The sequence below is a fragment of the Tauraco erythrolophus genome, chromosome 2, assembly GCF_009769465.1.
Source record: "Tauraco erythrolophus isolate bTauEry1 chromosome 2, bTauEry1.pri, whole genome shotgun sequence".
Taxonomy (NCBI): domain Eukaryota; kingdom Metazoa; phylum Chordata; class Aves; order Musophagiformes; family Musophagidae; genus Tauraco; species Tauraco erythrolophus.
Window position 1 is genome coordinate 70,875,508 of NC_141466.1, and position 24,678 is coordinate 70,900,185.

Consider the following 24,678-nt stretch of genomic DNA (forward strand, 5'->3'; position numbering starts at 1 on the left):
ATAACAATATCTTGAGTGGCATGGAGTCAAAATTGTGTTCAACAAATCAGCATTTTTCATCAGGGAGTGAAAAGTTGTTTGTCTGACCTGTTTCTCTATAGAATCATGGTGAGCCATCATAATGAAATTCCTGTCTTTACCAGTGTATGAAAACAGTCACTGCATTTTGTTTTAAAAAGCATATCCAGTTAATCAGCATATGTTTCTGTAAAAACATATCCAGAGCTTTTTGAATGATAGTAAAACCTTAACACTTTTCCAGTCTTCTGGAACTCCCTCTATAGTTTTTAAAAATGAGCTTCAGTTGACCAGGCTGTCATCAGCTGATTGTTTGTTTAGAGTGATAAGACACAGATTATTTGGGCATACAAATGGAAAAATGCTTTGTCCTCTTACATGTGGTCTAATACATGCAGTAATAGCCTGGAAAGCATTTCCTTCTCTCAGGGTGCAAACAGGGTAAGGTTCCTCTCGCCTTACCAAAACTGAGTCCCCAGCCAATCCTTCCCTCCTTCCGCCGGCACTGGGATTTAAGTGCTGACAAAGTGGAGATGGCGGCGTGAGTGGGAATTAGGAGTCATGGAAGGGAGCGTGATTGCTGCTTTGGTATGAATTACGGCTTAAAATTTTCTTGAAATTTTAAGTTACATCTAGGTTGCATCTATGATGGGCAGAGAGTTATGCTGCATCTTTAATCGCCCATCACTATTAACAACAGATAGAAAGTGAAGCATTTAGCTTAGCTCAGACATGGCCCGGGACGTACAGATTAGCTGAAACCAGGTGCAGTGAATGCTGCCTGTTGGGTTGATCTTGGATGCAGAAGCAGGAATATCTTGTGAAATCCTGAGTGGATCTGTAGGAAGTGCAAGTGACGGGTTCAGCAAGACTGTATTCATAGCTGCTGAAAATAACTGAAGAGCTTTGGAGGGTTTGTTTGAGAGTTAGGTCTGGCACCATTAATTGTTCCCTACACTTCTGTCTTCTGGCAGATGGTTTCTATTGAAAATTTTCCTCACCCTGTACTGAGGCTAGAACTGACACTGTTGCCACTGAAGTGGAGAACAGGAGTTGACAGCACAAGTTCAGACATGTCACTAAAAGCCTTTTAAGACATATTCTTTACATTAACCCACAAAAATCGATGCAAGCCCTTTCAGAGCAATAGCAGCTGAAATTATGCGTATCTAATATGGCATAGTCATTATGTACATTATCACAGGCAGATTCAATATTATTTTTTATTGCATTATTGGCATTTCATTTTCACGGACACACTATGGAGAGTCAAAGATTGCAATAAATCTCACGTAACTGATCTGGTCCTACAAGTGTAAACTTCTGTTGAAGTTGATATGAAATTCCGCTGCATATTTAGCAGAGCAAGGTCTTTCTCAACTGCTTAAGAATGGCACTGAGGGAACTGTGAGCAAGGGAATTAACTGTACAATGGTTTTCATTGGAAATCTCGTCATCAGTCTTTTTGGTAGAAATCTTTCCTGGTTGGTAGGTCTGAAGAGGGTCTGTTGGGAATAAATAACCATAAAATACCATGCAGCTGGCTGCAGTTGCCCACCTTTGCTTGAATAGTAACTGTGGGAAGTACATCGCAGCCCAGAGTGAGGCTAAAATTTAACTTTTCACCATAACTGTGCTGTGTCTGCAGAGAGAGAAGTGACTTCTGCCTTTTCAAGACTGAATTATGCAAAATTTTGAGTATCGAGAATATATATTTAATATCAGGTCACCCTTTAGGATAATTTCTGAATATCTACTCTATGTTTTCTAATGGAGAGAAGTGGGTGTGTGTTTTCATTCTGCTTTACTAAAATGCCAATATTAAAGCATGTCAAATGATCGACCTCAGTGACAAAAGTGTAAGCCTTTATGCACAGTCGAGGCAGAAGCAATGTTTGCTTTAACATTAGACTGCCTGCCAGTGGCCAAGTGGCCTCTCTTTTTCCTTGGACCATTTAATTGTCAGTCCCTCTGCTGCGTCTGTGTGCCACAGGATAGACTGTGGAAATGTAAACTCTTCTGTCTCCCAGGCAGCAGAGGTGGCATGGACAGATGCTTGTGATTGCTACCTTCAGCACTTTAACTGCATAATCTAGGGTTGTACCTATGACTATAGGTCATCAGTACAACATACACTGTAGACCCAGTAGACCAGAGGTCATAACCCTGCAAAGACATCTATTTCACTTTGACATAGCTTAGCCTCTAGCACAGTCTTCAAAGAAAGGTATTGGTGAAGGGCATAATGGTAATCTGGTTCACTAGGGGAGACTGGGAAGCCAAGTTATATTTTCTCTATTATTTTAGCTCTGATGTTGCATTGGGAGCACAACTTTCTTGTAGGGTTTTTTTTTTGTGCTGTTGAAGCTATGATTTTTCACCTGTTTTCAGCTACTGGCTTTGTCAATATTAAAGAATCTAAAAAAATTTCTCTTTTCTACCATCAGTAGCCATTTACCATTTCAGAAAATCAGACTTCTAAAGAGGCCTGTGCAAACAATCTGAAATTAGTATTTGAAAGACAGAATCATAGAATGGTTTGGGTTGGAAGGGACCTCAAAGATCATCTAGTTCCAACCCCCCTGTCACGGGCAGGGACACCTTCCACTACACCAGGTTGCTCAAAGCCTTATCCAACCTGGCCTTGAACACTTCCAGGGATGGGGCAGCCATGACTTCTCTGGGCAACCTGGTCAGTGCATCACCCTCAGAGGGAAGATTTTGTGCCTTAGATCTAATCAAAATCTCCCCTCTTTCAGTTTAAAGCCATTGCTCCTTGTCCTGTCACTACATGCTCTTGTAAAAAGCACCTTTCCAGCTTTCTTGTAGGCCCGTTTAGGTACTGGAAGACTGGTTTACAAACATTTCATGGTTGTAATACTGTGGGCAGAAGAGCAGACTTCCCAGTCAAGACAGAGCCTTGTGTGGCGTTCCGATTCATACACAAAATGGAGATCTTTGAGCCTGAAATACTTTGCTGATCTCATCTCCGTGAAAGAGAATCCACTGAATGGTTGAGGAAAATGGTACTTCCCCCTGTAGACAGTGAGCCCTGGAAATCAAAGCTGAAAAAAGGAAAGTGAGTTGGAAACTAGAGCAGCCAGAGATAGGAATGCAAGTGTTAAACCCTTCCTGACTGTACTGCCACATCCTCAGCAAATTATTGTCTTTCAGTGTTCAGCTCCTAAGGCTATGAAATGATTAGTCTGTGGAGACTACTTCGAGATGTATCCGGTTACAGTTCCATTGTTTGTTTTGGGCTGTACTATGTAGGTAAACAGTTGTATGTTTTTTTATTAACTTTGGTTAGGTTTCCACAGATGGAGGGATGTTAAGTTTAAAGTGTTCCATGTGTTCTCCTTGGTCACTGTATCTATTACGTATTGCAGAGTTCTTGCTGCAGAGCAGAGCAACCTGTGTTATAACTCTCATGTTACTCATTTTATTTCACTGTGCTCTGTTTCAGCCCATGGACCAGGCTTCTCTTAAAAATAGTGATGTTCTCATCCTGACGGGTCTTACACAAATCCCTACTGCTAACCCAGATGGCATGGTAGGAGAGTTCTGCAGCAACTTGGGTAGGTCGTTGAAATAAGTCTTTTGCCTATTTCATCATCTTATTCATTGCTTTGGGTGGGAAATCATTGAGATTCCTGGAACTGAATAAGTTGTCCAGCTATAGCTTCTGGCATAAAACTAGCTGTTTAGATTTTACGATGTGCTCCTGATGTCATTAATACAGTAAAGTGCTTGGAGAGACACAAGTTGTACCTAAAATGTTTTGGAATGGAACAGGTATAATGAGATTTAATCATCTGCTGCTCTTGGTTTGCTAAGTATGTCGCTTAGCTGCCAACAGACTACGTGTTGCCTAGGTTTTGGATATTGTTCCCAGCTGAAATATTACTATTTCCTTCCTGTATATCAGCCAGTGTAAAATCTTTACATGCTTTTTTATGACTTTCAGCTTTGAAAACAAGCACATCTGCTTCCCTTCTTACACCTGATTTTTAAATATATCAAAAGCAAACAGCACAATCTGTTTAAAAAAATATATCAAGATTATTTATAGACTCCAGAAATATAAAACCTAATCAGACGCTTTCACAGCTGGAAAAGCTGATAATTGCAAAGCTGTGATAGCAGTGTGAATGGCAGCATTTTCCAGCCTGTTTGGAATGTCACATCCAGTGCTGTTCTCTCCTTTTCTCCCCTTCCCCCACCTCAGTTCCTCCATGCACTCACCCTTCTGTCATCAAACTGCTTTCTCATCTCTGTCTTGCTGTATATTGCCTGTTCTTTGATCAGAGATCTTCTCTTTATTTTAAACTAACTACTTTTTTTACAAATAAGACTAAAAAGCTCGTGATACAAGGATTGTTACAAAGGTTGTCAAAAGACATTAGAAATCTAAATCAGGGAATCCTCACTGTAAGCAAGAGTTCTGGTCCCCATGACATGCCTGGGAGAAATTTGAGCTGTAGTATTTAGGTGGCTTACCCAAGGTTGTAGAATAAGACTGAGAACAAAACTGAAGTGCAAACAATTCTTAGTCTTACTCTTTACATATGCATGTACCCTTGGAGAAGAAAAATACCACAATACTTGTGGGTTTTTTCCCATTTTAAAATCCTCATGCATATTCACAGATGCTGAATATCTATATACTGTCTCACAGTCCCAGTATGAGACTGCTGTGATAATAGAAGGCAAATAATAAAAGGGATGTGGTAGATTCCTCCATGATAATAGAAGGCAAATAATACAAGGGATGTGGTAGATTCCTCCATCACCCAGTATCTTTAAATCAAAATCAGATATCCCTGTGTAGGACACGTTTCAGTTGAAACAGGAGTCATAGGTCCTGTTGTGGCATGTACAAGGTAAAATTATGTGGGGTTTGGGTTTTGTTTATATGAAAAGACGAGTTACAGGGTCAGGATGATTCCTTCTAGAGTAAATACCTATTAATACAGTATGTTTTGGCATTTTATAAGTATGATAATCTTGGGTTATACCAAAGATCCTCTTCGCCAACATCCTGGCTCCAGCAGGGCTTATGCGCAGATGTCTACAGGAGACTAGGAAGAACAGGACAAGACTATGTAATATTTACCCCTCATAATTTCATAGCCTTAAACTATTTTTATTTCAGGAATTTCCTGAATGAGACATGGCTTATGTGTAGTTAGTAATGTTCAGTGGGTTGCTCTTCCAGGAACTTGTTTAACCTCCCCTTGAAGCTGTGTAAATTCTTAGCACCTGTGACTTCCTTTCCATATGTGTGTTTGTATGCGCGTATGTATTACAGTCTGTGTTTTCATTGTTTGTAAGCATTGCTAATTTTATTGCCCTTATGAGCTGTCACAGATAAGCTTAGGTGACCTTGTTGTGCTAGATCCAGATGTGCTGCCCTTCTCTGTCCCTCTGGATCTTTATGGGGGTTACTGTCCCCCTTGACAGATGCTAGTGTGAGCACATCCTATCGTCTTACCTTAAACCACCAAGGAAGCAAGCCTGAGCTGAAATGTTAGACTTTGTACTGGAGAGACCGAGGAATGGTACGTGTTGCCCTGCTGCCAACTCTGCTGCAGACATCTCTAGCAAGCACCTTGGTGGTCACTGGTGTCTTGAACTGCAACAGCTGTATGCTAAGTAAACAAGAGTGAGACCATTGTTAATTAAAATGCTTTTAAAAATTAAACAAAAGTCTTAGAGATGTAGCTTGGGCCAAAGCAAAATCCAAAAGATGAATACATGTAAATAAATGTGTTACATATGTAGGTACAGGTGAGTGTTTATCTGCACAAGTTGTTCTGGTTTACAGAAACATTCTAAACTATTTTGAGGGTTTTGCAGAAGATCTTCAAGCCAGCTTCGGTCTTGAATGAGACAAACTCAAAGAAATCAGAAAATTATTAAAGACCAAAGGAAGATACACACTTAAAATGTTGCCATTGTAAGAATCGGGAGTTTGACTGGTATTTGCCAAAGACCACAATGACTTGAAGAAATTAAATAATTCTGTGAATAACATAGTGGTGGGGCTGTCTTTTATATAACACCAGCAGTATTTACATATCTTCCCCAACATCAGGAGAAGAAAATAGTGATTCAATTTTCTTTCAAATGGGTAAAAAAGTCCAAAAACAATTGGTTACTGGGAAAAGCAATAGAGTAGGCAAGCTGAGCACAATAGTTTTCACATATTTTTCCCATTTCCAAAATAGTCAGGGGACTTCACGACAAGCTCAGAATACACTAGGTAAAAACTCTAAAGCAGACACTGGAAATTTACCAAAAATATGTATCAGGAGGTAACAGCATGTTTGTGAGCAAGTGTTGTGAAGCACAGAAAAGCAAGTGCGAAAATTTCACCTTGATCTCTGTTTTCATCCTAGCATGTAGAGTTGTAGATGCTGATTCCCATTATTACCAAGTCACATGCATGATTTGCTCTCTGCATTGTGTGTGTGGCTTTGAAACCACGCTTCGTCACGTCTCCAGGTTCCTCTCAGTTTAATCCAAACTCCTTTTTTCAGTGCTCAGTACTGCAGCACCAGCACTCTGCAGCTCGAGAAAAGCAATTGTATTTTTACATTGCCTTGGGCATCATCAGCAAAATTGCCAAGACTGTCTGTAGGGACAGTTTGTGATATTTCGTGTGTGTGTGTGTGCGTGCGCGGTTATGTCTCTGTGTACGTGTATTTATATAAAGCAGAAAAGAGCACAGTTTGCTTTTTAGGTGCCAACTTGACCTTGCGGTGGCAGCTGTTCGAAAAGCAAGTATCTCATTGTGAGTTGTAAATTGAACAACTTGTTATGGAGCTACTGAAGGAGACTAAATTTGAAATGCCAAGATTATTATACAACTTTTATCAAGAGAGCGCATCCATCAGTCACAGAGATAAATTGGGCTTTAAACAGCTTTCAAATATACGTGTCCTCTTACTGACAACTGTAGAAAGTTGCTGTAGTGGTGCAGAGTGCCAGATTGGACCTGCTGCTTGCATGGAAAGCAATATGCTTGTCAAGGGTTTCATGCCTGTTTTGCTGAAGCTGGGAGGTAATTCTTATCCCTTTATGGAACCGCTTAAGAGCACCCTCAAGAAGTAATGCCCAGCTGTGCTGACCGTAGCACATACAAATAAACTTGCACTGAGGAACTGAGTAGCATGTTCTAAACCAAAAAATTGTCACACAAAGCCTTGTCAAGGGTGGGATAGCTGTGTTGCTGTCTTTTCCTGTCCTGGGGAGTACGAGTATTCACCAGGCCAGTTTCAAAGGTGCGTCACTGTGCCACCTGGAACATGAGATTCAAAGGGCCAGCACCCCTGGGTCCATGGCCTAGTAGGTAGGGCAGCTGGCTGGAAAATTGCTCCCCTTCCTGGACTGTGATTTTATATTAGTTATTGGTAACCAGCTCTATAGTTTTTCTGGGAACAGGAACTCAAGCTGGAGCCTGCTCGAAGACTTTATGCTCCATTATTTTCCCTGTGGCCCCAGGAATCTTGAACTTCTGGTTGTTTTCAACAGAAGGTTCCCATGGCGAACCAATGGCTGCAGGGCAGGGAGAGCTGTGAATTCAAACTCTAAGGCTTAGGAATGAAACCCACATTTTTCATGGCCCGGACAAATTCTTTAACCAGCCCATCATTAGATGAAAGCTCTTCCTCCTCCCTCTTCAAAGGGAGGAGTGAGCCAGGGTGAAGCTAGCTGGTGCCTGAGTGAAAGAAGGAATCCATTTCACGGAGACGCACACCTTGGTGTTTCAACCACTATATTCGTTCAGAGCAGAGACAGAGCTGCAGACATGCTCCTTTTCTTTAATGCAGGCTGTATTCTGCATCCCTTCTTTCTGCCCCAAGCAGCAGTTTTGCTGCTGAGGGTATAGGTACTTATCTTCCCTCTTCGCAGAATTTTTGGGTGCATAACGAAGCAATGCAGATTCTAGCCTTGGAGCCAGAGGCTTAACTCTCAGCCCCCAGATGGCTTTGAAAATATCATTCTTAATCTCCCCATTCCTCTCTTCGCATCTTGTTTACAGATGGGATATTTTAAACTCACCCGTGTAAGAGGGGTAATAGAGCTGGGATGTTTTGTAACATCTCAGGTTCTAAACAAATGTGAAGTATTGCTATTCATATTCACAAATATTTTGATGGTATAGTTTGTATGTGACCTGGGCAAAACCTAAGCATTGAATCCGCTACACTGCAGTTATGTTGTAACTCTGATACAGAAGGTGTCTTTGACCGCCAGTTGTTGCGAGCAGCAGCATGTGGTAGGCACTGCCTATGCTGAAAGGAGTTAAGCACTGAAATGCCTGTGAAAAATCCTACTCCAGAGTCTGTGCATTTCCCTAGACTCCGTAAAACCTTTAAACATTCAGCCATAAAAATTTTCCTTGAGCATGTAGGTGGGGCAAAAAGACCCTTAATGTGCTAAATTTGTACCCCATCAGAGCTTGTCAATAAATTGAAGGCAAGGAAGTGATTATGGCGGGATGTAATATATGCGTTTTCAGGCTCTTTCACAGCTTTTTGTGTAATGCCTTGATGCATAATGTTACTGCTGCTGCACTGCAATTAACATCAGTAGATGGTTTTACCCCATGACCACAGACAAAATCCTAGTGAGGCAGCAACTGCTCAGTGAGCTGGACAAAGTATTTCCACTTTCCCAAAAGGTACAGCATTTTTGTAATTCGTCCTGCCAAAAGAACAAAATGTTTACTTGCTTTTGCTGTTGTGCTCAGATCTGTCTTGATTGCAGAGTAAACCTGTTTTTCTTTTTTCTTTTCCTCATTTCTCTCTAGTCTCATGCTGTCCACAATTCATAGAGATTTCAAATTGTTTGTGTTATGTTGAAAGGACGGAAATATTTAGAGTTTTTAAAAAGGAGAAACACTACCCCACTCCCTTCTAGCTTTGAGGGCTGTTTGAAATAACCACATGTTCAGCCTTTTATCTAGAGCACAGAAAACTGAGTACAGAACAGTTTACCATGTGTAGTGCTTTCAGCTGAGACCTGTGAACTGTTGTCCTTCTCTGGTGGACAGCTCATAGCTGGAGCAGGGTTTATTCTGACGGTAAGGCGTTTTGTGTCACTCATTTATCCTCGTGTGGCGGTGCAAGACCGCCCTCTGGTGTCAGGAGTTTTGCGTGTGCTCAGTCCATTATGTGCCCACAGCTAACGGGGTATAATTGTTTGCTCTACTAAGCCTGGAGAAGGCAGTAAATAAATATATTTAATGATCAGAAATGTTCCTCCCAATTCGTATGCATAACGTGTTCTGCTAATTCATGTGATAGCTTCTTTCTATGCCTTATGTAATATTTGGATTAAAGGAATTCTATTAAAACGTTTAAATATGAACCCTGTTAATTGATTTTTACTTTCTCTCTCCCTTAGCTATGACTGTCCGGAATGGAGGAAATGTTCTGGTTCCCTGTTACCCCTCTGGAGTAATATATGACCTGCTGGAGTGCCTGTATCAGTATATTGACTCTGCTGGACTATCCAGTGTCCCTTTTTATTTCATCTCACCTGTTGCCAACAGCTCCCTTGAGTTCTCCCAGATCTTTGCTGAATGGTGGGTGTTAAAGGGCTGCTTCATCAGCCTCAATTCAAACGCTCAGCTATGGTAAATAGATGTATGCAGGTTATCTCTACTTGACATATTCTAACATATACTTGATTAGAATTGTGAACGCGTTTCTTGAGTCACAAGGGTGTGCGTGCATGTGTAAGTAGATGTTCTATAATTAGGGAAGCATCGTTTCCTATAGAACATACAAACTGAAATAATCTGTCCTTTTGGGTACTTGCACTGATGATTAAATGAATGAATGACTTGAATGAATTTTAGCCATGCCTATTTGAACATATTATCCAGGGACCCCAAAACTATACCATGATCTTCCTGTATAAGCAAAATAGATTTTTTAGGCTTAATTTTGCTGAGCCAGTAATGTTTTCCTGACAAAAAAAAAGGCCAACAGTGTCCTGGGCTGCCTTAGACAGAGTACTGCCAGCAGGTCAGGGAAGGTGATCCCTCTCTGCTCAGCACTGGTGAGGCTACATGGAGAGCACTGTGCCTCATTCTGGCCTTCCCAGTACAAGAAGGATATGGGTTTACAGGAGCAAGGCCAGCATAGGGCCACAAAGATGATCTTTCAGATGAGGAGAGACTGAGCGAGCTGGGAGTTTTCAGCCTGGAGAGCAGAAGGCTCGAGGGGATCTTATCAATGTGTGTACCTGATGGGAGGAAATGAGGACAGGGGAGCCAGACTCTTCTAAGTAGTGCCCACTGACAGAACAAGAGGCACAAATTAAAACACATGAAATTTATCTGGACAAAACAAACACTTTTTTACTGTGAAGGTGTAAAAACTGGAACAAGTTGTGCGGAGAGGTTGTGGAGTCTCTATCTATGGAGGCACTAAAACCCAACTGGACACAGTCCTGGATGACCTACTCTAGCTGACAGTGCTTGAGCAGGGGGTTGGACTAGATGATCTCAAGAAGTCTCTTCCAATCTCAACCATTCGGTGATTCTGATCTGTGGATCTTGTAACTGTCTTGTAACTGGTCCTAAATTCTGACAGAGAGATGTTCTAGATTATTAAATAAAGTAAGTTAGCTTTTCCTTCCTTTCTTCCAGATTTTTTAAGTCTGGAGTTCAGGAAAGAAAGGGGAGGTCCTGAAAATCTTAGGTGAACTGATCCCTCAGGAGAATTGTAAAGAGGGTTGAAATCTGATGAATTTTAATCATGTTACTTTCAGCAACAGTAGGAAAATCAAGTCTTAATGTCCTGGCCAAACTTCAGTGTATTCACCAAAGTATGTTAACTCATAATTAAACAATTGTTTAGTTTGTATTTACACGGTGATTTCATTTCAGTAGCAGCTGAAGTGGTAGCTGCATAGTTGTTATTGTGCTAATCCTTTGGGTTGGATATTGCTGTCCAAGTAGCAGGAATGTTACATGTGCCAGTTGGGTAGTTTTGTCTGCTGCATCTAGCTGGCACGATTCAGACACCCAAATGTTCAGACACTGTGTTTTTGAATTCTACTTTGCTGTAGTGGCTTATATTCAAAAGTCAAAACCAACATTAGCTAATCTCCCAACACTTACATGTAAGGTAAATGTTTTACTTAGGTAGCAGTGGAGGCAGAGGTTGAACATCTGTAAAACAGAGGTTTGGGGTCAGAACTGGGCTTGAAATTCAGGAATTCCTGCCTTCTAATTCTACTATTTAGTCAGCTAAAAGAAATGTCCTGCTCTTTGTGTTAGACTTCTAGTGGAAGGTGTTCCTGACCATGGCAGGGGGGTTGAAAACTAGATGATCTTTAAGGTCCCTTCCAGCCCCAACCATTCTGTGATCAAATTTAGGTTGACCTGGACTTATTGCTTTATAATAAAGTGAACAAAGAATGAGACAGGTAGTGTTTCCCAGAAAAAAACACCAGGAAAGTGTCACTACAGATAATTGCAGTGTCACGCAGGCCTCTCACAAATATCTTTTTTTAACTTCTGTAATAGGATGAATCAGGAGTCTGGCTAGAGGCAATCAACAAATTTTAGTATTTGTGTTTTAAAAATAAATAATTGATGTAAAATAGCAGGTAACAGTGAGCATTATGCCATGGTGAGGGGCAATTTACCAACATTGTAGCTGCAATAACAAAATGCATAGAGGAATTAGATTATAACGAGCAAAAGGACCAAGTTACTGCTGAGAAGTGGCATGAGGCAATTGGAATTTTTCCATTGGCAGGTGATTCAGCTTTGCAAAAACTGTTGAGGTCTGGACTATGAAATGACGTGGATGTTGAGTTACAAATTTGTCTTCAGCAGCAAAGGAGTTGTGTTACATAGTGTGTACAAAATTACTGCAGCTGTCTTGCACCTTCTCTGAGTGATCTCGCTATGATTGAGTTGTCGTCTCCTTTAGGTATTGGTCATCTAAGCAGAAAGACTGGAAGCAACAAAACAAATCACGGGTTTTTCACCTGATGCCACAGACATGAAGTGGCTTTTTGCAGAAAAAATTGAACAGTAGGTGGCAGCAGATACTGCAGGACGTTTGCAGCTCTCTAACCCACCTTATTTCCCTTTTCTCTTAAAGGTTGTGTCATAATAAACAAACAAAGGTGTATCTTCCAGAACCTCCTTTTCCCCATGCTGAGGTGAGTTAACCACGGTCTTGCTGTTCGCTAAGATCGCGGAGTGAGTGGGTTTCTGGAACACAGTCCTGTGCGGCTGTTGTTTTTCTGATTAATGTTTCTAGAGCTATTTAATAGTTTTGTGTCATTATTCATACAAGGTTTTTTTTTTTTTCCCCTTTGCTTTCTGTGATTAATTTGGGAGCATGGGGGAGGAATGAATGATGGTGTTCCCTCAACTCAAAAATTATCATGATGTTTATTTCAGCATATAACTTACATATGCTCGCCTGTTTTACTTCTTCCCCCACAGAAGGCTGTCTGGCATACACATGGTTGAATGTTTGCTCTTATCAGACTGCAACCACGACTATTCCCTTTGTCCAAGCAGTTCATTTCAAAGTCTGTAAAACTAAGAGCTTGTTACCAGAGACAGCTTAGTCATCCCAGCTCCTACCTCCCTAGCTGAAATAGGCACCATGTTGTCTGCTGCAGGAGAAATGGTATCTTGAAGGAGAGGTTTGATATAAAAAAGTTAAAGCTTGCAGCACTGAGTGCTGTCACTGGCAATTTTAAATGAATTGTTTGTGCTAGCATCGTAACGAAGCAAAGAGGAAAAAGGTTCCTATCTTTGGGGGGGATCTCCCTGCAACATATGTTGAGGGGATCTTCCCTGCAGCAAAATAATAATTTGGGGGAAGTTTTAGCCAATCAGACATTAAATATATGTAGTATAACTCGTGCTTTCAGAGTTATTTCACATATCAAGAAAGGAAATCTCTTACTTTCTGTACTGAGAACAGGTAGATTTCCCACTGAAGTAAATGAGAGGCAAACTGAGAAAGGAAGGAACGGGACTGAGAAATAATTTTGGCTAAATCCTACTGCTGTGAGACAGTGAGCCATTTGGGGCATGCAGTCACAGAAATTAAAAGAGCCAGTTTTCTGGGGTCAAAACTGTTTGATGAGATGTGCAGACTGGCCATTGCAGATTTAAGAGTCCAAAGATTCAATGCTTTTTGAGGCACTGGTTTCCTCTGAGATACGTTGTCCAGGGACTTGTTCTGGATATTGCTGTTGCCCATCATATCTATCATCTGTAGGTGCTTCAAAGGCATTTCTGGAAGTAGGGTCTGACCAGAAGCCCTCATTCTTTCCACATGCTTGAATGCACTTCAAGCAGGATGTGCAGTGAGTTATGTATAGTCTGTTACCAAGAATAATGCAGGCTGCAGGGCAAGACACCTATTCACCACTTTTCACCACTTCTTTTGTAACCAAAAAATTCATTCACACTGGTAAATCGATTCCAAAGCCCGATCTCTGAGTACAGGACTCTGAAGCCATGCTGTTGGCTATGCTTACTAATTTTCCCTGTATCTCTGCTTTCTGGAGTGTCCTTGTTGATCCACAGCGTCATTGGTTTCATTGACAGCCTGTATTCTACCAAAGACATTGCTTCAAAATTTTAGTTCGCAACATGCACTGGAACTGACAGGTTTAAGTGTAAACCCTTCCAGAAATGAGAACCTAAACAGGCAGCTGTCAAAGACTGGATTAATTAACCCATCTTATGTGATGGGTCTTTGTGCTTATAGAGTGATAACTGCGTCCTCTAATTTTTAGGACATTTTGTATTCTCCAGAGGCCTGTTGATAATGAGATTTTGCCAAATTATTGGTTAGCTGTTGAGACATTTCTCTGTGCTTCATGTGTAGATCAAGGTAATTATCTAGGAAAGGGCTCACAGCAGTGGATAACAGATCAGTTTCCTTATGAGAAAATGCAGTGCACAGAGGGACTAATGTGCCTGTTACAAGTACATGCTTTGGTTGACAAGGCCAAATCATACAGCTTATGACCCACAAAGCTAGGGACATTTTATCATTAGATGCACAAACAACTATATCTAGACCCATGGATATCATTGATAGAAAGCCATTCTTAGGCTTCTTACATTTTTCCTTTAGTGTTGCTTTAAATGTGCTAAATGACACAATATACTGTGTATGCACATCCTTGTGGCTCCGAAACCTAAAGGCTGTAGCCTTTAGGCATTTCAGTGCTGAATTGCCATGTGAAGTAAGTACTGCACATCTCACACTAAGTCATCTAACACAACTTCACTTGGGGTATAAAAACCCCAAGCATCGCTATAGACTCAGGGAAGAGTGGCTGGAGAACTGCCTGGTGGAGAAGGACCTGGGGGTGTTGGTTGACTACTGGCTTGATATGAGCCAGCAGTGTGCCCAGGTGGCCAAAAAGGCCAATGGGATACTGGCGTGTATCAAGAATAGTGTGACCAGCAGGAATAGGGAAGTGATCCTGCCCCTGTACTCGGCACTGGTGAGGCCGCACCTGGAATATTGTGTCCAGTTTTGGGCCCCTCCCTTTAAGAGAGATATTGAGCTCCTGGAGCAAGTCCAGAGAAGGGCGACTAAACTGGTCAAGGGGCTGGAAAATAAAACTTATGGGGAGCGGCTGAGGGAGTTGGGGCTGTTTAGCCTGGAGAAGAGGAGGCTGAGGGGAGACCTGATTACAGCCTACAAATTCTTGAGAAGGGATGGTGGGGAGGTAGGGGAAGGGCTCTTTACATTAGTGATGGGTGATAGAACAAGAGGAAATGGATATAAGCTTAGTCAGGGGACATTCAGGTTGGATGTTAGAAAGCATTTCTTCTCTGTAAGGGTTGTCAGCCACTGGAATAGGCTGCCCAGGGAGGTGGTTGGGTCCCCATCCCTGGATGTTTTTAAGAATAGGGTGGATGAACTACTTAGGGATATGGTTTAATGGGGATTAGGGACGGTTGGACTGGATGATCTCTAAGGTCTTTTCCAACCTAGAAATCTATGAAATCAAACTAAGATTGTGTGTTTGAGTGTTCACTTACAGCTGCTGTATAAACACTGGGAAGTGGAGTAACCTGCACTACCCACACCTGGTGATGGACTAAATGGGTCTCTTAGTTTCTAATTCCTGATATATACTGGCTATTCTGCAAAACCAGTTTGTGTGGTGGGAGGCAGCGGCTGCAGGTATATAGCAACACTCTTTCAAAAGCCGAGCTTAACAGCAAAACCAAAACAAAGTTGTACCCAGGCAAAGAAAGGCTAAGCCTGCCATTTCATTTAGTGTTTTTGTTAACATCATAGATCACTGAAGTTTAGACATGCTTGAGAACACCAGATCAGGTTGCTCCTTTCTATTCTGTAAGATGCACGGTTTGGTTTAGTTTGGTTTTAAATAATCAAAACATACTGAGATTTGTATAGATTACAGACATGTAAGACCCCCATGCTCTCCCACGCAGCTCCAAGGTGTCCATGTCCGGTACGCAGTGCGCAGCTCGTGCCTTTGATTCCTTGTTGCTGTCCTGTGAGGGACAGCTACTGTCATCCTTTTACTCCTGTAATTCTCAGCTGCCTTGGGCTACATTCTGGATTCAGTGGTACCTACAGCTGGTTTTGATTTAATGCTGTCATAGTGTTTCTGAGGCATGGGAGAGGAGCTGGATTTCTTTTCCTTCTATGAAATACAGAGTTGGAACAAACAGTGTAAACAGAAGAGAGGCAAAATCTTGCAGCTGACACTGTATATGTAACTCTTATAATCTCTTTTCAGTACAATCTTTAACAAATCTTTAACAAATCTATTATTTATTCCCTGGCAGAAACCCTGTTATGCCTGTGCAAAGAGTATCCACAGTAGGCTCAGCTGCTAGGATGTTTTGGTGTAGTTTCACTGAACAAAATGGTCTTGATACAGACCTGGGCTGAATAACCTGTCCGTGGCCATACTGACAGTCTAGGAGGGAGCAAGGACTTGGACTCAAGACTTCCAGTTACTAAGATAGTCAGCACCCAGCTTTTTTGTCTTAGGCAAACACTCTTCTTTCTAAATCTGTGACTCCACAGCCTCACAATCAGGAGCTCTGCTTACTAGCACTTAAGGGGATTTTTAATGAGTATCAGAAACAGACATTGAGTGATCATTTCTATGGGATACGTTGTTAGTGAAGAATTGCCTTACTTTTTTCAAAGTAATGGTAGGCTTGTGCGATGTAACCTGTATGGAAATTGCCCATCATGAAAAGATATGCTTAGCTGCTCAATTGTCGGAAGAAAATAGGGAATTACTCAGACATGCCTCTTAAGTTATTAGCAAGCATTAATAACATGCCTGGCATGATACATCAGAAAGGGACAGGCCAGGAAATAAGCTTCTAATTATCTACGGAACAAGTCCAGCCCAGCATGCTGTCTGGTCCTGAAATTCGATGTTCCTGTTAGTTGTATAAACAGTAGGATTTAAAAACAAACAAGACAAAAAAATCCCTCAAATCGTTGATGTAGTCTCTTGCAGCGATGAGTTCCAGTGATGCCTGATGCATAGTATAAAAGAGCATTTACTTACTTTAATCAGTTCTGATTGTATTTTGCGTTTCACTTAACTATCTCTTTATTCTTGTTACAAGAGGATAAATAAATGTATCTTCATCTTCTCTACAATTACTATTTTTACTTCATCTTACTCTCCTCTCTGTACTAAGTTGTTTGAAGCTTTTTCATTCTCTTCACATGGAAATTTTCCAGGTTTATGATTTGTATTATCTGTTTTGAACTCATTCCTTGTTCTGCTATGCTGAATACAACCAGACACACTGTTCAGCTTGGCAGAGAATCCAAAACACTTCTACTCCCTCCTTGTTACTTCCACTTTAGTGTAGTAGTAGATGTTCATCATATCTCCTCCTGCACAATCACTGCGTACAATTTCTTGTGCTTTGGGGTGGCAATTTTTTTTCCTAGCACTCAGTCACAGTGAGCAGGGAATATACTTTCCTCCTGTTATGAGCAAGGGATGTGGACTAAAGTGCTTTTGGTTTGTAAGGGGGGGATTTGGACATCAATTCCTACTAAAGTTAATATGAATGGAGTGTCCAGATTCTTGCACAAGCTAAAAGGGCTTTTTTAAAGGTGTTTCTCTGTGATCACTGGGGTAAGAGTTGCTGTGACTCTGTTGGAGGGAGTTAGGATCTAGAGCAGGACTGCCGTACATTCCAGTCAGTGATTTCTTAGCAGGAAAACTGGGGAGTGGAGTGGAGAAACAGTCAGTTCGGGAAGAGATGGAGCACTCTGTGGATAGCTCTCCCCTATGCTTAAACAAAAGTGGCGATTCAGTTTTTCACCAGCGCTTGCTGTAATGGAGAAGAGAGGAGAAGGAGCTCAAACTGACGTTACGTTGGAAGCTTCTGCAAAGTTAAAAACTGGAGTTTCCAAATGTTTATGAATACAGCAGGCTGGCCAAGGGAGGTGGTGGCTTTCATTTCCAAGGCGCTGCGTCAGTTACATTCTAGGATCAACTGTCTAAATAGGCTTAGATTTAAGCTCGACAGTGCCTAGCTGAAATGCTGTGGAGCATAAATCAGTAATTTGTTTTGTTTAGAAATGTGATTCTGGTATCCCAGAACCAACTTGTGGTGTTTTACCAAATTCCTTGAGCACATGGGAATGTCCCATCCCAGCACAGCCACAGCTGAGGAATTAGCTGCCTCCCCAACCATTTCAACAGGACCCATGGATTGTACACTCTGCGCCATCCCTTTTGTGGAGGTAGAGACTTTATAAATGAATAGTTGAATTGTTCTAGCAAGGCAAAACAAGAAGCTTTCACTCCTTTTCTTTCTGCTCAATTTTTACATAGATGATTTCAGGCTATAAGTGAATCCAGACTTCTGTATATGTCTGCAACAAAAAAATTTGAGAGGTAATTTATATTGATCAGTATTTGCTAGCGGAGGAAGAATTTTGATTTACTGTCCTCTTATTAAGGATTCTGCTAGAAACATCTAAGAGAAACAGCTATGAAAAGCCTCTTTTTCTGACTGAAAATAGCCAGGATGGGAGTAATATTGATTCAGTGGTCTTAAATAACTAGCATTTGCTGCCTTCATCTTTGTTTCCCTCCTCCATGTACCAGCTCCTGTGTAACACACTCAAAGCAATGAATACCTGGAACCGGGTGATTGTATAATATTATGTTTTGTCTTATAGTATTACATAGAATTAGGCCCTTGTTAGGATTGGTCTTACAAAGCGAGTGAGGAAGGTGAAGTAATAAATGCATCAGTCTTTCATTGATAAGAACCACGTTTGTTCAAAGTTCTGGATACAGACCACACAAGCACGCACAGAGTAAATAGCAGTGTATTTTGGCTCACTTCAATAAAGGCTACACAAAGGCTCTGGAGATTTATCCTGTTTATAGCAGCCGTTGGTGTCCCTGTAAATCAAGTCTACTGCTTTAAAGCAAAGCGTAACCATTTGGGATTTTAAAAAAACCCACAGCTCTCCTTAGTCTCGGTTCAGTACTTTACCATCCTCTATCTCCTAAGCTTTCAGTCAATAATGGTTCTTTCTATAGAAAGATGCTGTGAGTGTTGCTTCTGGTTTCCAGAAATCAGTCCTGTTTTGAAAATATAGGTTGGCTAAATGCCAGGCATTGGTTTTGGCCCAGGCTTGGTACAAGTTGGAGATCTGAACATGACACAGTAATGACTGTTGTGCTTATACAGCCCATCTCATGTAGATATAAAAGACTTGTACGAATCATTACAAATTTAGTCCCCTTATGATTTGTGAAATTTTGTTGAACCTGTTTTGCCAGTTCAGCTCCTAATATTTTTGATTGGATAGTTAGAAAAGACTTTGCTCTAGATGCTAAAATCTACCAGCTGCTTTATCACTGGAGTGAATAGAATGTCTCTAAACTTGTTTTTGTAGCCTTTCACCCCTGCTATGTCCAGCTGTGAGAATCAGATTGTGAGCTAAAGTGTGGAGCTTCAGTAGACTTATCATAAAAGATCTTTGAAGATTAAAAAAAAAAAGATGAAATAAAAAATCACCACACCTCAGGACATGGTGCTGAGGATTCAACATGTGTTCCTTTTTTCTCCCGAGTTAGCACCCCAGTTAGAAGCAGTGCACCCCAGCATTATGCTAGATGTTTTGTTGCTGGAAATAAAAAAAAAAAATCATTAAAAAGAATGACACACACAAAACCTAAGGTCCTGAAAACTGGGTTAGAAATCCTATGTCTCTTTACAAAGTAATAGGAAGGGATTTGAAGCTGCCGTAATGCTTCGAAGAGAATACAGCTTTTATGTTTATAAACAATGAACATTTGTACAGGTATAGCTGTGAAATAGGCTGTTGAGAATGCTTTTGCACGTAGAGTACTGCTCTCATGTCTTAGCAAAGATTTGAATGCTACTGTGTACAAATATATATATAATCTTAAGGAACCTGTGAAGCAGGATGCTGGAAGAGCAGTTTGTGATTTTCAGAAGTGTGTTACATAAATGCTAGCTGTAGAAATGTCTTTCATTTAGCTATCTACTGGTCCCTGACAAAGTTTTGCCCTGGAATGTCACATATCCCATTTAATATTTGAAGTAGAATTTGTCCCCTTCCTTCAGTTCACCCAATTGAAACTGCTTTTGCAACTTGAGGCTTTTGGCTTCCCTCAAAAAAAACAAGGAAGAAGCTTCAGGGTGCCATTTCCTACCCGTTCTTTTAAGTGCCAGTATTTTATGGAATCAAATTTGTTTTGCGCATTGTCTGCTAAACTGCAGTTTTTATTACTGAAGCTAAGTTTAGACTCTAAATATTGCACTCCAGATGCGTTAATCAGAAATCTTTACTAGTCTTAATTGCAGAAATGTTTTTGAGATTCAGTGCATATTAACTGCCAGAGCAGTTGTTGGATGATTTTTTCCCTCTTGAAGATTAAATAGGAATTTGATATTACTAGTAAGCTGCAGAAAATGTAGTCCCCTCACTACTTCCTTCATAATCCAAGGATCCACATGGAAATAATGGGCTGTGTCCACCTAATGGTTTCTATCTTAGGGCTGGAGCACCCTTCTTATGCAGACAGGCTGAGTGTTGGGGTTGTTCGTCCTGGAGAAGAGAAGGCTCCGGGGAGACCTTATATAGCAGCCTTCCAGTACCTAAAGGGGCTACAAGAAAGCTGGAGAGGGGCTTTCATAGATTTCATAGATTTTCTAGGTTAGAAAAGACCTTAGAGATTATCCGGTCCAACTGTCCCTAATCCCCATTAAACCATATCCCTAGGTAGTTCATCCACCCTATTCTTAAACACATCCAGGGATGGGGACTCAACCACCTCCCTGGGCAGCCTATTCCAGTGGCTGACAACCCTGTCAGAGAAGAAATGCTTTCTAACATCCAACCTGAATGTCCCCTGACTAAGCTTATACCCATTTCCTCTTGTTCTATCACCCATCACTAATGTAAAGAGCCCTTCCCCTACCTCCCCACCATCCCTTCTCAAGAATTTGTAGGCTGTAATCAGGTCTCCCCTCAGCCTCCTCTTCTCCAGGCTAAACAGCCCCAACTCCCTCAGCCGCTCCCCATAAGTTTTATTTTCCAGCCCCTTGACCAGTTTAGCCCTTCTTTGGACTCGCTCCAGGAGCTCAATATCTCTCTTAAAGCGAGGGGCCCAAAACTGGACACAGTATTCTAGGTGTGGCCTCACCAGTGCCAGGTACAGGGGCAGGATCACTTCCCTATTCCTGCTGGTCACACTATTCTTGATACATGCCAGTATCCCATTGGCCTTTTTGGCCACCTGGGCACACTGCTGGCTCATATCAAGCCAGTAGTCAACCAAGACCCCCAGGTCCTCCTCCGCCAGGCAGCTCTCCAGCCACTCTTCCCCGAGCCTATAGCGATGCTTGGGGTTTTTATACCCCAAGTGAAGGACTCTGCATTTGGCCTTATTAAAGCTCATGCCATTGGCCTCAGCCCAACGATCCAGTCTGTTCAAATCCCTCTGAAGGGCCTCCCTACCCTCAAGCAGATCGACACAGCCTCCCAGCTTGGTGTCGTCCGCAAATTTACTGAGGGTACATTCAATCCCCTCATCCAGGTCATTGATAAAGATGTTAAACAGAACTGGACCCAGCACTGAGCCCTGGGGAACCCCACTGGTGACCGGCCTCCAGCTGGATTTAGCCCCATTTACCACCACTCTTTGGGCCCGGCCATCCAGCCAGTTTTTTACCCAAAGGAGGGTGTGCCTATCCAGGCCAGCAGTTAACCAGTTTCGCAACCAGAACACTATGAGAAACTGTATCAAAGGCTTTACTGAGGTCAAAGAAAACTACATCCACAGCCCTTCCCTCATCAACCATGTGGGTCACCCCATCATAGAAGGTGATCAGGTTTGATTGGCAAGACCTGCCTTTCATAAACCCATGTTGACTGGGCCTGATCACCCAGTTAACCTGTACGTGCTCATTAATAGCACTCAAGATAACCTGTTCCATGACTTTGCCCGTCACTGAGGTCAGACTGACAGGCCTGTAGTTCCCCGGATCCTCCTTCCGCCCTTTTTTGTAAATGGGGGTAACATCCGCCAACCTCCACTCCAGCAGAACTTCCCCAGTGAGCTAAGACTGCCCAAAGATAATGGACAGGGGTTTGGCAATGACATCCGCCAGCTCTCTCAGGACTCTCGGGTGGATACCATCAGGCCCCATAGACTTGTGGGCATCCAGCCGATGAAGCAGATCCTTGACCCGTTCCTCTTGGATCACAGGAGCTTCGATTTGCTCTCCCTCCCTGCTCTCAGACACCATAGGCCAGCTCACCTGGGAACTTTGGACAAGGGTGTGTAGTAACAGAACAAGGGGCAATGGCTTTAAACTGAAAGAGGGCAGATTTGGATTAGATCTAAGAAAGAAATTTTTTACAATGACGGTAGTGAGGCACTGGACCAGGTTGACCAGAGAAGTTGTGGCTGCCCCATCCCTGGAAGTGTTCAAGGCCAGGTTGGATGAGGCTTTGAGCAACCTGGTGTAGTGGCAGGTGTCCCTGCCATGGCAGGGGGGTTGGAACTAGATGATCTTTAAGGTCCCTTCCAACTCAAACCATTCTATGATTCTATGATCTTACATCAAACCTCAATCCCATTCCATTCCAGCCATCTGCGTATTGCACAGCAGTTTCAAACAAGGACATGTGGGAAGTCAAATGCAAAATCACAGCAAAATATTTGCTGTTGGGAACTTGAAGGAGACCAAACTCAAGGAAGCAAAGGGGAAAGATAAATATTGGCACCTATGTGCAGCCAACTTCCTATTAGTGAAAGGGTATTGAGGGTAAGTTTGTACATTGCCTGTTGACCAAACCATATCTTTAGGTGGTGACAGCTAGAAGCTGAATAGGGTTGATGCTTTTGTTCAATGATGCTAAATTAAATTAAGAACCTAATTGGGTAATAATCTTAAGTTCTGAAGTGCTTTGTTGTGCGTAAGTTGTTAAGAGGCTCAAAGACGCATCAGAATTCTCAGCTTTCTATTCACTTCCATGTATGCACGCTATCTTGAGTTAGATCTACCACAGTAAAAAGTAACAAATAAAAGAGAATCTGGAAGATGAATTGCAGCTTTGAGAGACCAAAAGAGTTGCTTATTGTAATGTTCTTTATTAGTTCCTCTTTAGAAAATCAAATATGTTACAATGAAGAAGAACGTCCTGAGTGGCAGGGTTTTCTTCTAGAAAGGCATGAGGCATGCATCATGTTATGGCACGTAGTGAAGAGCATGCTGTTTGCTCATTAGTGGTATCATCTGGGGTTCCACAGCACAACAGCTGCAGAAATGTGTTGCTGAACCCTGCATATGTGAATTCTGTATTTTGAGCAATGTTGCAATGCCTGACAGCAGACAGCAACGTATGGAGAGATCGTTGATGAACAGTCCCACCTCCTCTAAAAACTACTGACAAAGGAAGTACCATTCCCCTCTTTCACACTCTTATTTCCATGTGTGTTCTCAGTGGTTCAGTGTGTGATTTTGTTGTGTTAAACGACATACTTTTTCAGAAAACTGTGTTTACAGTTACTTCAGACTGGGATGGAAGCTTATACCTGCCAAGAAAATACTTGCAAAATCTTGTGTTGGAAGTGCTTAGCAGACTAGTCTATTAAATGGCTTATTCAGATGAACTTTGCTTTGCAGATTAGAAAACAGTGGCAGAAGTAAAGCAAAATTCTTCTTCAAAAAGTGCCTTGATAAATAAAATTCCTCACTTAGTGAAGAAATCTGTTCTACATGTATAGTTAATTATACTCTGCCAGCTCTAGTGACAAGTACTTCTTATGGCTCTTAGTTCATTGTTATTACTAGTTTCAGTGATAGTTAAGGAATGGCAAATCAGTCTGTTCTTTGATGTGTTTTTTCAGAAGACTTGACTTTGTGTGAATCTGTGAAACTTATAGCAGCACACTGCTGAAGGCAAAATTGCCTAGTACTACTGTGATGCAAGAAAACCAGGTTAAACATCAATGCCCACAGCTCTTTGTGGACGTGGCAAATAGGGAAAAGGAGCTTATTCTGAATTTGGCAAGTGAGCACTCTGCTTACTCCAGCAAACTCTAAGCAGGGAGTGTTTGCAGAGTTTCTCTTAGTTACCATACTGCTGGTACCAAAGAAATGAGAGCACGGACTTGGAGGCACCTGGCCCTATACTCCCACTTCCTTTTCATACCACTTAGGACAGTCATGACAAAATCTATTGGAAAACGTAGAGGATATGCAAGAAGGTACTCTGTGATGAATTAGAAATAAATTGTAGAATATTTGTAATCTTATGTAAATAAACACACTGAACTACAGAGCACAAAGGCATGAAAAGTTTGTAATGTCTATATTTTTGTTTTTGTTTCAGCTCATTCAGACAAACAAATTGAAACATTATCCCAGCATCCATGGAGACTTTAGCAATGACTTCAAGCAGCCATGTGTTGTGTTTACTGGACATCCCTCTCTTAGATTTGGGGATGTGGTTCATTTCATGGAGTTATGGGGAAAATCTAGCTTGAACACTGTTATATTCACAGGTAAGTAAAATGCAGATATCATTATCAAATTAACAATAGGTTGTGCACTCCAGTTAAGTGTGGCCACATCCTAGGGGCTTTACTTATTTGTTCTAGGGCAGAAGTTTCTGACTCCAGTAGGAGTTTGTCTAAATTAAGACCCCAGGATTGACTGTAGGGAGAAATGTAATTATTGTGCCATTTAATTCATTTTAGCCCTGCAGTGCCAACCTTTGCCATGCAGAGTCCGTTCCTGCCATTTCTAAGCAAAGTCTTTGTTATGCACAGCAGTAAAATGCCTACAGGAAATTAATTTTTGGATTAAAAGCAGCTGGCTGCAAGTTAAACCCAGACAAGACCTAATTGATGGTGGTCAGAAAGGAGAAACACTTCTTCTTCCATGTTCCATTGGAATCACAAACCTTTCCTCATCCTTTCTGCTGCCCTTTCATCAAAACTTCCAGCAACCAGGCAGTCTGTTTCTAGAGATGTTTCTGTCATCTCTGCTGTTTCAGAAGTGTGCACCCCATACAGACCTGGCAGTAGGGATCTATGCCGTTGCTGCCTTTTGGCTGAGGGTTT

At 41.7% G+C, this 24,678-nt stretch overlaps 1 protein-coding gene across 2 annotated transcripts in view; it reads left to right on the top strand.

The window, feature by feature from the left end:
- The window catches only part of INTS9 (integrator complex subunit 9), a 76,426-nt gene that overhangs the window by 26,986 nt on the left and 24,762 nt on the right, over positions 1-24,678 (top strand). For both annotated transcript variants that reach the window (XM_086624303.1, XM_086624310.1), the window contains 4 exons: positions 3,485-3,596; positions 9,433-9,613; positions 12,153-12,213; positions 23,946-24,117. In XM_086624303.1, coding sequence (XP_086480429.1) covers positions 3,485-3,596; positions 9,433-9,613; positions 12,153-12,213; positions 23,946-24,117 — 526 coding nt within the window. The remainder of the gene's footprint in view (positions 1-3,484; positions 3,597-9,432; positions 9,614-12,152; positions 12,214-23,945; positions 24,118-24,678) is intronic.